Source organism: Girardinichthys multiradiatus, chromosome 21, assembly GCF_021462225.1.
Source record: "Girardinichthys multiradiatus isolate DD_20200921_A chromosome 21, DD_fGirMul_XY1, whole genome shotgun sequence".
NCBI classification, from domain to species: domain Eukaryota; kingdom Metazoa; phylum Chordata; class Actinopteri; order Cyprinodontiformes; family Goodeidae; genus Girardinichthys; species Girardinichthys multiradiatus.
Window position 1 is genome coordinate 24,064,466 of NC_061813.1, and position 13,094 is coordinate 24,077,559.

Sequence of the window (13,094 nt, forward strand, 5' to 3'; positions counted from 1 at the left end):
ATAGGGCCCTGAGCAGAATTTTATTTGGGGTCCTGCTTCCTAATAAGCCCTTCTCCAACCACCCACCACAGCACCACTAATTTGACTAATTTACCTATAACCAACAGTTGATTTTAATATATTACAAAGCACAATTCACTTAACCCTCATATTAGTGACTTCAAAGTATTTATTATGCAACAGCAGTGAATAAATTGAGGAGAAAGATTTATTTCTCTGACATACTCATTAGGTCTGGCCAGTCATGTCCAGAGTATAACATTTTAATGCAGACTTTCTGGAGTTTGAAAAGGAGGGGCCAAGTTTAAATGGTAGTGCTTACAAACAACTACTAGAAAAAGACGAAATATGAGAAGAATTTAAAGTTTTTTTCTATATTTTTTTTATTCAAAAAAGCTGTCTTATTTTCTTATAAATGCAACTACAAACTTGAAGTTAGGGATATTTATTTTGCGTGAGCAGTTATGTGCTCTTGGGAGCCCCCTGTTGGGCTGGATGTCTAAACTCAACGTTGCGAAATGATCTAAATCGTGACTTAAAACAAAAACAAAGAATAATCAACAATATAAAGTTTATTTGTAGATTAAACATAACAAGATTGTTTATTTAATTCATGTTTTCGCTGTTTGATATTGTCTTTCCTAAAATATCAATTGCACATCCCTCCCATCACTCTCCGGTAGTTATAATACAGGACTTACGGTTAGGTTGCTCCCAGAAGGTCAGGCTGGGTCCCCACTTCTCCTCTGCTCTCACACTCAACACTGGGACACTGCAGGGTTGTGTGCTCAGTCCAATCCTCTACAGCTTCTATACATTTGACTGTGTCCCCACCCATCACAGAAACAACATCATAAAGTTAATCTCGGGCTCAGGAGAACGAGTTGGCATACATGGATCAGGAGGAACTTACCATTGGCTGGACCTGTGTGGAGCTGCTAAGTGTAGCAGAGGCAGGTTTTTCTAAAAATCCTCAGACAGAACCGTTATCCCAAAAATCTGCTCCTTGCCTTCTACCACTGCTCCACTGAGAGGGTACTCGTGTATGGATGTGTGTGGAACAGGCAACTATGCTTCCTCAGAAAGGAAGGCGATCCACTGGGTCATTTGGTAACCAGACAAAACAATTAGCTGTACCCTACCCACCCTGGAATAAATTTACACCTCCCGATCCGGCTAAAAGGCTATAGACATTTCACTGGACTTATCGCATACTGGACAATGCCTTTTCCAGCTTTTGCCATCAGGAAGGAGATGCAGAGCAAGGAAAACCAGAACAAACCGCTTCCAAAACTGTTTTTCCCCAAAGCAAGCATGGCCATAAACTCACAATAAAGTCAATTACATTGGTTGTAATTTGTACATTTCACCAGTGCAATTCCTGTCTATCAACAAGTGCATTTCCATTTTTATATTCCTATTTTGTATTATTACTGTGCACTTTTTTAACTATCATGCTTCACTTTAAGTTGACTTTACTTGCAATTTCGTTATTTCTTTGTAAAAAGTGACTATAACAATAGAGATGTTATCTCATTTCATGGGAATTACGTCAATTGACAGCTTTTAGGACAGCCAATAGCAGCTGTATTTACTGAGATTGGTAACAATGTTTAAGAATGACTTGGGCCGGCTCTGACAATAATATAATCTATTCAGTTACTTTTAACATACTTTTTTCCTAAACCATATTTGCACCACATGTTAATGTAGTGCTTTTAAAGTGCATCCTTTTTCTTAATATTAATTCATTTAAAAAATCCGAATAAAAACAAAGCAGTAAATCCTAGTAGTTGCTGTAGATATGACTACTGTAAGATGTGTTTGCAGCCGGTGAACCGCTGCTGTACCCAGGATGCAGAGCCATGCTCGCTGCTCTGGAGCTTAGCAGCCAGAGTGCAAGCAGAAAACAACAGGCTACTCTGCAAAGAAGGCAGCTGCATGGATAGCGACAACAACAACGAGCAGGATCTCACGTATGCAGTCATATTTACTTAGAACGAAATGCATTTTATATTCACAATGCGAGGTACTAAATGTTTTCCGTGAGCTGAACTGATTTCGATCCGTTGCTTTGAGGGGAAAGTGTTTGTAAAGTAGCTGGCTAGCACGCTAGCTCTCCGCGTCTCCTCTATGGTTGAGTATCTTCCGGCAGCAGCAGCGGCAGCAGCGGTGCCATGAACAGTGGACTCCCACCTTCCGCTGCTCCGCTCGGGGGTGCCGGGATACCCAGTGTCAAGGTGAAGTTTTGCCGATACTACGCGAAAGACAAAACCTGCTTTTACGGAGATGAGTGCCAGTTCCTGCACGAGGATCCCTCCATGGGAAGCATGTCGCTGCACGGAGGCGGTGGCAGCCCCATCCCGCTGCCAATGGCCGGAGGTGGCGGGACGCCAGTGGGGTATTCCCTCGGCGGAACGGCGGCAGCGGCCATCCCAGGCGGTGGAGGGACCGGAGTGTCAAAGAAAAGCGAAGCACTGGGGCCTGCAGGCACGACTATGGAGGGGCAGCTGCTGACCAGTAAGTAAACTAAGCAAAGCCACACACGGGTGGGCTGATTTAGCCAGACTTTTCCAAAGGGCCTCCCGGAGCTATGTTTAAATTTAGTCCGTGGATTACGCTGGGCCTTTTCACTTTAGAACAGCATCCTTGACATTTAACTTGCAGACAGAAACTCTTTACAACGCAGATAGCTGCTACTGTATTCTTTAGCTATCTTGTGAAAAAGATCTGTCTTCATGCTCTGCTAGCTGGCTCCGCTATTAGAGGCTGTAAAACAAATTATACCTCTGGAGCTCAGATTGAGGCCTGTTGTTTTTGTATGACAGCTGGGTGGGCAGCTATTAGCTAGTTAGCATTAGCTAAACTAGCTTGTTTGATTGTTTATCAAACTTTTTTCACTTCTGGCCTCGCTTCCATTGTGTATATAAATGTTAATACGTGTGGTGTTGGTTATATCACAGTTTTTTTATTATTATTAAGCGAATATATAGATTTATTTTAAATAAAAGCTCTCTCATTAGCATGTCAGTGCTAGCTGCCTTCATGTCATTGTTTTTGCTTTCTGGTGGCTTCCTTTGTGAGGGTAAACAATTATTTAAATGTTTCAGTGTGTAGTAGCGTTTGTCTGGACCAGCTTAAACTCAAGCACAGAAATCAGTAACTCCCAGTGGAAACTTCGTTTTGAGATCTACTTCATATCGCCTTGTGGCAGTCTCCGGAAGAGTTTCCGTGCAGTGTTTACATGCTTTATAATTAGCTCTGTAAGTGGGTAATTACACAGCCTCATAGTAATCACTGTTGGGACCTCAGTTCAGAGGTAACTACAGGTTATAATAATCTGGCTTCAGTCAGTATTAGCTATATTTTGTGTTTTGTCATCTACAGTCCCAGGATTGGAGGGTCCAGGTCTCAGCGATGCCAGTCTCACCAACTCCTACTTCAGCAGCAGCTTCATTGGTGTCAATGGGTTCGGAAGCCCGGCAGAGTCGAAGTATACAATGATGCAGGTACAACACATATATTTCAACATTCAGCTGAAGTTGTAAATGCTTTTTATGTTGTTTACTTTTGTGAGCTGCTACTAAAGGTGCTAGAAAATGCATTTAAAGGCACCTGCTGTTCAGAACATCGTTTGTGTCATCCGAGGATACAAAGTGGAGTTTAACTATTTGTTACACCAGTGCCACATTTATTCTCATGGCAAATTCTTAAGTCTGTGTGTTTTAATAAAATGTTAGCTCAGATGTTTAACCATTTAGAGTGGGTTACTTGGATTAAAAAATATACTGGTTGTAAAAGGAATAAATACATAGAGGACAACATTACACAGTTAGGCTCTCTTATTACCATTCTGAAATTTTACTTTTTAGTTTACAGTTTTAGTTAAGTCTAGTAAGCATCAGTCATCAATAGCTGTGGACCTTTTCACATGTTGTCAGGTAACAACTTCAGTGTACCTCATTTTAATTTTGTGTGTTAAACACAAAGGAGTCTATAATTGTAACTTAGGGGGAAAAGTGATTCTGGATTTTCAAAAATCCTGTAAATTAAAAGTGGAAAATTAGGGCATGCGTATGTATTCAGCAGCCTTGTGTCAGTACTTTGTAGAATTACCTTTCATTGCGTTTACAAGTCTTGGGCATATGCTTCTACGAGCTTTAAATGTCTAGAGGCTGACATTTTTGCCTGTTGTGGTTCGTGAAATTACTCAAATTTAGCTAGATATAAGGGAGAGAGATCGTGAGCATAGATCATGTTGACGGAACCTTTCTAAAACACTGTCTTTGATCTAAACCGTGGGTGTCAGCAACGTGTTCCACTTGTTTGCTGCGTCTCCTGCACGAAGGCACAGCAAAACTGCAGAATGGACTTCCTATAGCTTTCTTTCAACCATTCAGAAATCTTGCTGCTCTTCCATAAATGTCAGATTTGTGGAGTGCACAGCTAATCCTTACTTCTGCTGATTTTCCCACCTGATCTCTCCAGAGTTAGGGGTGGGCTCTTTTCTGCTTTTCTGATTAATGCTCTCTTTGCCTGACCTGATGGTGAAGGTGGGCCGCAGTGTCTTGGTAGGTTTGTAGTTTTGACAAACTCTTGAACGAAGCTTTGTGAGAGGGTCAAAGCTTGGGATATCGTTTTGTCACCTAAGCTTGTTTGAAACTTTTCCACAACCTTCTTCCTGACCTCTCTGCTGTGTTCCTTGGTCTTTGTGATGTTCACACATCTTTTCTAACAAACTTCTAAGACCGTCACAGGGCAGTTGTCTTTAGATACCTAATTACACACAGGTGAAATGCATTTACTAAATATGCAACTTCTGAAAGTTGATCGAGATGACTTGAAAAATTACAGACCTATATCCAATCTTCCATTCTTATGTGAAATTCTAGAGAAAATAGTTGCTAATCAAATGTGTGAGCATTTACACAGCAATTACCTGTTTAAAGAGTTTCAGTCAGGCTTCAGAGCTCATCATAGCACTGAAACAGCTCTGCTGAAAGTCACTAATGATATTCTTATGGCCTCAGATAATGGACTTGTGTCTGTACTTGTCCTGTTAGATCTCAGTGCTGCATTTGATACCGTCCATCAGAATATTCTCTTAAAAAGGCTGGAATATGCTGTAGGGATCAGGGGAACAGCGCTAGGCTGATTTAAATCTTATTTGTCTGACAGATTCCAGTTTGTTCATGTAAATGATAAATCATCTTTAAACTCCAGGGTTAGTTGTGGAGTACCACAGGGTTCAGTACTTGGGCCAATTCTCTTTACTATATATATGCTTCCAATAGGTCAAATTATCAGGCAGCATGGGATAAATTTTCACTGTTACGCTGATGATACTCAGCTTTACTTATCCATAAATCTTTATGAGCCAAACCAGTTAGATAGACTACAAGCATGTCTTGAAGATATAAAAACTTGGATGACTTTAAATTTTCTGCTTCTAAATTCAGACAAGAGAGAAGTTGTCATCTTTGGATCGGAGTCTTTAAAAAAGAAACTGCTTAGTCAATCACTTAACCTGGATGGCATTAAATTGACCTCTGATAATAAAGTAAAAAACCTTGGTGTTATTTTTGACCAGGACATGTCATTTAAATCCTATATTAAACAGGTTTCTAGGATTTCCTTCTTTCACCGCCAGAACATTGCCAAAATTAGAAATATCCTATCCAGGAGTGATGCTGAAAAACTAGTCCATGCATTTGTTACTTCAAGGCTGGACTATTGTAATTCTTTACTATCAGGATGTCCACAAAATGCAGTTAAAAGCCTTCAGCTGATTCAAAATGCTGCAGCAAGAGTTCTGATGAAAATTAAAAAGAGAGATCATATTTCTCCTATTTTAGCTTCTCTTCATTGGCTCCCTGTTAAATCCAGAATAGAATTTAAAATTCTCCTCCTCACATATAAAGTCCTTAATGATCTAGCTCCATCATACATCAGAGATCTGATTGTTCCATATGTTCCTAACAGAGCACTTCATTCTCAGACTGCAGGTTTACTGGTGGTTCCTAGAGTCTCTAGAAGTAGAATGGGAGGCAGATCCTTTAGTTATCAGGCTCCTCTCCTGTGGAACCAGCTCCCAGTTTTAGTCCGTGAGGCAGACACCCTGTCTACTTTTAAGGCTAGGCTTAAAACTTTCCTTTTTGATAAAGCTTATAGTTAGAGTGGCTTAGTTTATCCGGGAGGGAGCCTTCCTCCCTCCCTGTTGGTTGGAGTAAGGGGGAGTCGGGTTTAGCCTAAACCGGCTCAGTTATGGTTGAGGTGCAAACACACCCTCCATTTCTGCTACCTGTCTGACCCCTTCTCTTTTCCAATGGTTATAATCAGTCTGACAGAGGGAGGTATCCCAATCCTTGTGGTTTTTAGTATAACAATGACCATCAGAGGGACCCTTTGTGGGGTGCCTTGAGACGACATTGTTGTAAATAAGCGCCGTTTAACTAAATAATCTGAACTGAAACTATCTGTGTAGTTATGCTGCTATAGGCTTAGGCTGCTGGAGGACATAATGACAACTTTCACCCTCTTCGCTACATTCTCACACTACTCTCCAATTTTGCATTATTTGCTGTTATTTCAGCTTTTAACTTTATGTTCTCTCTTTTCTCTTCCTAGAAGCTACACCTGGCCTGGCTCTGTGTCTGCCTGTGACACCTTTCTGGAGAGGGGAATCGTCCGAGCTTCTGCTAGCAACAACTGAATGCTCACCCTCTACCGATGATCCACATAGCCCTGTCTTTTAGTGTTTAACCCTTTCTCTCTCCTAGACATGGAAATTGACTGAGCTTAACTGTAACTAACTCTATGTGCTCTCTTTCAGACTCTAACCTTGAAAACTGGCTCAGAGTTTATCTGTTCTTTCTTTCTAGGTGAAACGACTAAAGGAGCTACATCCATTAACATTTACTTTTCCTTCCCATAGAAAGTACTCCTGGATCAGTGCTTCTTTGTTCTTTTTGTGTCTCTGTTCTGTTCTCTCAAACCCCCAGTCAGTCGTGTCAGATGGCCGCTCACACTGAGCCTGGTTCTGCTGGAGGTTTCTTCCTGTTAAAAGGGAGTTTTTCCTCTCCACTGTCGCTACATGCATGCTCAGTATGAGGGATTGCTGCAAAGTCAACGCCAATCACTGTCCACTGTCTCTACATGCTCATCCAGGAGGAGGGAATGCTGCAAGTCACTGACTGGATGCAATCTGCTGGGTTTCCTTAGATAGAAAAACTTTTTATCCAATTTGAATAAAAAGCTAACTCCGACTGCACTGTTCAATTGTTAGGATTATTTGGAATGTATGTACCTTACTGTTGTGAAGTGCCTTGAGACAACATGTGTTGTGAATTGGTGCTATATAAATAAAACTGAATTGAATTGAATTGAATTGAAAGGAAATGGTTGCACTGGATTTTAATTAGATGTAAAAAAAATCGGCCAGAAAACACATGCATGCCACACTTCTCGGTTTTATTAAATAAAAAACTTAAACCATTCCTTCTTCTTTTATGTCAAAACAATGTAGTAATCAGAATCAGTTCAAACCTTCTCTCCAACTATTTCACAAAAATGGTTTCTAAGCTTGAATGTACTTTTCTGCCCTTGATTTTGCTCTTCAGTTTAATTCTGTTAGACAAATGAAATTGGTGTTATATGTCAATAAATGAGATTAATTTGATATTTCATTTACTTAATTTTAATGCTTTGTTGAAAGCATCAATTTTTTTTTATTTAACCTTTTTTTGCATTAAAAAAAGTATGAAAGAGTTTACATTGTCAGCTTGCCTGTTTAATCTGTTTACTATGCATGGATGCTACGTTGGAAACCCACGACATGGATTTACACATAGATTTTTGAAAACATTGCCTTGAGCCTAATTCATGTATATTCAGGTTGCTTCACACTGATTAAAACTAGTTCTATATACATCGTTTGGCTGTATTATAAGTTCTGGATACTGTTTGACATTGTTAAATGTTCATAGATGAGTTCATAATGCGCATAAATGTTCCAGTTCTTTTGTTGGTATGACAATTGTTACTGTTGATGCTGCTGTTTTTAGCGAATGACTACCAGCAGCAGCTCTCCCAGTCTTCTCAATGATGGTGCCAAGAACTTCAGCCACAGCGCTCATGGTAAGACACCCTGACAAAGTTCTTGCAACGTACGGAAACGTGTGCAATTTGCTTTTAATCGTTCCTAGGTTTGGAGAAGTATGAAAAAACATACTTGTTTTCCGATTCTTCTCCTTGTTTGGTTTTCCAGAGTGGAAGAGTCTGACTAATTATGTGTAGGGATTTTAAAGACAAAAACAAGCTTGAGATGTTGGTATCTTAATATAACGAGATCATGATGCTAGTGTCACATCAAATCTACTTCTATCTTTAGATGATCAAATTATAACTAAAGCAAGCTTGAGATTTTTAGAATCTCAGCATAATGTAAAGCTGGTTATTCTTTCAAAATAATCATCATAATTAGAAAGTGAGATAATGATGCTGTTCTCATGACAAAACAAGTTAAAAAGCTCGATATCTTGATTAAATGAGATTATTAGATAATTGAAGAATTATCTGAACAAAACAAGCACAAGGTCTCATTGCCTTGAAAACATTATGAACATAAATTGAATGAGGCTGAAAATGGTTATCATTATGTGATCTTTTGCTTCATCTTCTATATCCAGCCTGCAGTTTAACAGCTAAGCCTTAATTGTCTTTGTTTTTGAGTTCCTGACTGAAAACCAGCAGCATGGATGGCTGTGCCTAAGGCCTTAAAGGCTGCTTTAAATGTGCAGGTTCCCCAAACAGAGCAGCTGTGTAGTAGACAACACTTGCCTTCAGATTATTGAAACCGCCTCCTCTCAATTTGTAACTCTTGATCCCTGACAGATCCAGTGAACTCCTCGACTTCGCCACTGTTCAGTGATTTTGCTGCTCTTAGCCTTGCCCAGAGGAGAAAGGTGAGCAAACAAATCGGTACTTTATATAAGTAGGTTCTTGGAGCCTTGGCCTCATTCTCACCTCCTTTGTTGTCTATGTAATTCTTCTATATTTGACTGGTGGAATTAGGCTCCTAACCCCGCAGCGAGTGAGTTCATCCCTAAAGGCGCCCCGCGCATGGCTGCCATGACGCAGTCTGCAGTTCAGACCTACCCTTCTCCGCTCTTTGCTCATCCTGGTCTCGGAGGCTCCACAGCTGCTTTGGCGCCAGGTGAAGGTGTTTTTTCTGTAAAATGCCTTATAGGTCATTATTTTTTCTATATGCTTTTGTATAATTTTATAGTTTAACCTGCAAGGTAACAGTTTCAAGCAGTGAATATGCTGCCTGTTTAGGACAATGTTTCATAAGTGTTATGAAATATTTTTTCTTAGGTATGTCTTTGTCCGCTGGATCATCTCCTCTCCACTCCCCAAAGATCACACCTCACACCTCACCTGCCCCTCGTCGACGGAGTCACACCCCAAACCCTGCCAACTACATGGTGCCCACCACTGCGTCCGATCAGGGCGCTCACATCATTCAGAAAGAGACCGTCGGGGGGACAACGTACTTCTATACAGACAACACCCCAGTGCCAATGGCAGGGATGGTACGAAAAGCAAGGGAACCCCCTGAAATATCATTTATGTCCTTAGCAACCACAGAAAGACGCAGCACATTTAAATCTGAACTCCTACCACCGAGATTTTGTTTAATTTTGTCCTGTCGATTATGGTAAACTTGCATCTGTAGAGTTATTTCTGGGCTCCTAGGTGTTAAAGTGTGATTTTTGTTTCATGCATTAACTACCAAACACCTGATTCAGATCAATTGTTGTTTCCTCCTTCATTTGCATAGTTTGAGGAGTCCATATGTGTGGGGGGGGTGGGTTGCGGGGGCGGGGAAATAAAGTTTGTATCTGCATGGTTTTCATTTCATGATAAATGAGAAACAGGGCTTTCTGGTTTCTGGTTTCTTTGCAGGTGTTTCCTACCTTCCATATCTACCCCCCCACTGCCCCCCATGTGGCTTACATGCAACCAAAAGCCAATGCGCCGTCCTTCTTCATGGTTGATGAGCTCCGACAGGTATCACTCAATGGTCCTCTTCGTTGTTTCACCAAGCAGCGTGTTGCTTTGCTTTTGTGTTGGAGATCCCTGGTAATAATCCCCCTTTTTGTGTTGCCTTCATCAGGAGCTGATTCACAGACATCTGATAACCATGGCCCAAATTGACCACTCAGAGAACCCAGGTAAACTGGCATTTCTCTTTGTGGGTGGATGTGAGAACCAATGATAAATAACAGTTTTTCTTTCTTTTATAAAATAATTATAATCAGTCTAATTTAAGTGTTCTTTTTATAAACTGTGTACATATATTTATATTATATTGTAGATATGTTTATACTGTTTAATTTGTACTGTATTGCACCAACTACGCCAAAACAAATTCCTTGTATGTCCAAAAACGTACTTGGCAATAAAGCTTTTCTGATTCTGATTCTGATAATGAAAACAGGATTAAATGTTGGAGAATTTTTAAGCATTTTATTTGTAGCTGCAGTGCCTTAAAGTAGTCACGCCCCTTGATCCTTTTTACATTTTGGCATGTTACAACTGCAAATCTTCATGTCTTAATTTTTGGATTTTGTGTAATAGAGTCATACAAAGTAGTGCATGTGTAAAGTGGAAGGAAGGGCCACGTTTATGGGTTTCTAAAATTATCCCTAATAAAAAGCTGAAAAGGGAGTTCCGGGGATTTCCGGAGAAGCTCAAAGCAGGGTTAGGCTATAAAATATATGCCAAGCTTTGAACATTTCACACAGCTTTTTTCAATACATCATTAAAAAAACTACAGAATAACTGCAAACCTGGAATAAAATATTGAAAACCATGTAACAGGTACCACCTTGTACTGGTCTATCACATAAAATCATGATGGAATACATTGAAGACTGGATGTAACGTGACAAACTGAGCGTTTCAAGGAACACCTTGTCTTTGCGTGTGTAACCTGTGTCCTGATTTTTCCCGCTAGACGTACCATCGGAGGTAGACAGCTACCACAGCCTGTTCCCCCTCGAGCCTCTCCCCCCACCTAACCGTATGCAGAAAACCAGCAACTTCAGCTACATCACCTCCTGCTACAAGGCGGTCAACAGCAAGGATGACCTACCATACTGCCTGAGGAGAATACACGGTAATAAATGTCGCGAGAGGGTAAATCTTACACCGAAACAATGCACAGAACATGAAACATTGCTGCCTTGTCAGCTAATTTACTATGGTATTGATTTTGTTCTGTTCTTTAGAGATAATTTGGGTGCTGCAAATGTTTCAAGCGTGAAGTTATGAACCATTCAATGCTGGTGTTTCGTTTCCCTCTTCACAATAAAGATGAATTCTGTTGGTCATCAAACCTAAATGTGTCCTAGGCAGTTGGTATGGTGAAAGACATTTGTTGATGTGTTTAAATGTCTTGTTTCTCTCCTGTGTTTTGTAACTGACCAGGTTTCCGCCTTGTTAATACAAAGTGCATGATGCTGGTAGACATGTGGAAGAAAATTCAGCACTCGAACACCGTGACACTTAGAGAGGTCTTCACCACAAAGGCCTTTGGAGACCACTGTGAGTGTGTGCTTTTATTAGTTTACAGTACATGTCTCGTGTGTGCATATTTGTTTTTATAAAACGTCTTTTTTTTTAATGTGTTTCAGGCTGAAATCTTGTAATTGTTGACTGCTGACATAAAGATGGAGTTTTGTTGTAGAATTCAGCTGTTATGTGTTTTCAGGTCAGGAGGAGTACCTTATTTCTTTAGTTATGTTATAACAATGTGTTCTAACTTTTGTGTTCTCCACTTGTTTTGTCCCCTCCAGCATTGGTCTTCTCGTACGACTTCCACGCAGGTGCAGAAACAATGTTCAGCAGGCATTTTAATGACCCAGCGGCAGACTCGTACTTCACAAAGAGGAAGTGGGGTGAGTTTTTATTTTTATTTTTTGACAACGTTCCGCCTTTGCTCTAAAATAGAACCAGCTTCACCTCAGGCACTGCACATCATCACTCAGCTTCACATATTCAGCTGTTGTTTACTTGTTTCAGAGTGCGGTAATTACCTCACGTCTATTTATGCGTTTTTTTCTTGGAGGTGTTGCATGTAAGCCAGCTTATGTTGCACACACATGTAATGTTTTACAAATAAAATACACGAAATTGCGAGAGAGATGTAATTAATGGTCTAATTTGAGTCTTACAGGAATAGTTGGCTTTTTTTATTTGAGTTTCTGTGAATTTTCTGTCAGTGTCTGTCTCTGTGAAACAGATTACGTATATTGTATGAAGGTAAAAAAAATCCTCAACCAGTGAAGGCAAATAGCTAGTCCAGTTCTATTTTGCTGAATAATAAAAATTTTTGTAAAAAAAAAAAAAAAACATGATTAAGTAAGAGGTTTTCTCAGCTAAAGAACATTTGTGAAACTGCCCTAAAGTTAGGTTGGTTGAGGCTCCTGACTGAATAATTTCACCTTATTAACTCTTAAGTGCTCTGTCACATTTGCTCCGAAATGATCCTGGTGAGTTGGATTGATGCTAGTGATTGTAATCCTGTGATTTTTAGCCTTGACAGGTCCTGATCAAGGATCGGCCCGTAGCTTAGCTTTAACAGTTGGCGCTGACAGCAACACTCTTTGGTGTGGAAGTTGTTACTGAGTGAAGAAGTTAGCTATTTTCAGAACCAGCGAGGCTTCTAAAGACGACGCTTCTAGAAAGGAAGCTGTACAGTCTACAGCCGTGTGTTGGCTGTTCTGTCATGTTGCTGCTTTTGAACAAAGGAGGAGATGTCAACAGACTACAGGAAGCTGAAAGTATTACTTCAAAGTTGCTCTGTTACATGCTTTTGATTTCTGATTCTTTCGAATTATGCTAAATTAGGAATGCTAAGTGCTAATTTTAGGTGCTAAATACAGTCAGCTCTGATCCTTTTGCCCTTGCTTTGAAATATTAGTTAAAAGCTGTTTTTCCTGCAGAGATGTGGCCCAGATCAGGGATTGGCCCGTAACACCGACTGCTGTCTCTCACACACAGTGTGACGTCTCCTCTGGTCCTAGAAT

The 13,094-nt window shown here is 40.3% G+C and overlaps 1 protein-coding gene across 1 annotated transcript in view; it reads left to right on the forward strand.

Moving 5' to 3' along the window:
* Positions 1-1,847: 1,847 nt before the first annotated feature.
* pan3 (poly(A) specific ribonuclease subunit PAN3) overlaps positions 1,848-13,094 on the forward strand; it is a 29,439-nt gene continuing 18,192 nt past the window's right edge. The window contains exons 1-11 of the mRNA XM_047349542.1: positions 1,848-2,520; positions 3,388-3,509; positions 8,064-8,136; positions 8,893-8,963; positions 9,073-9,214; positions 9,376-9,593; positions 9,967-10,071; positions 10,178-10,235; positions 11,021-11,182; positions 11,494-11,610; positions 11,862-11,963. Coding sequence (XP_047205498.1) covers positions 2,178-2,520; positions 3,388-3,509; positions 8,064-8,136; positions 8,893-8,963; positions 9,073-9,214; positions 9,376-9,593; positions 9,967-10,071; positions 10,178-10,235; positions 11,021-11,182; positions 11,494-11,610; positions 11,862-11,963 — 1,513 coding nt within the window. The 5' untranslated portion in view covers positions 1,848-2,177. The remainder of the gene's footprint in view (positions 2,521-3,387; positions 3,510-8,063; positions 8,137-8,892; positions 8,964-9,072; positions 9,215-9,375; positions 9,594-9,966; positions 10,072-10,177; positions 10,236-11,020; positions 11,183-11,493; positions 11,611-11,861; positions 11,964-13,094) is intronic.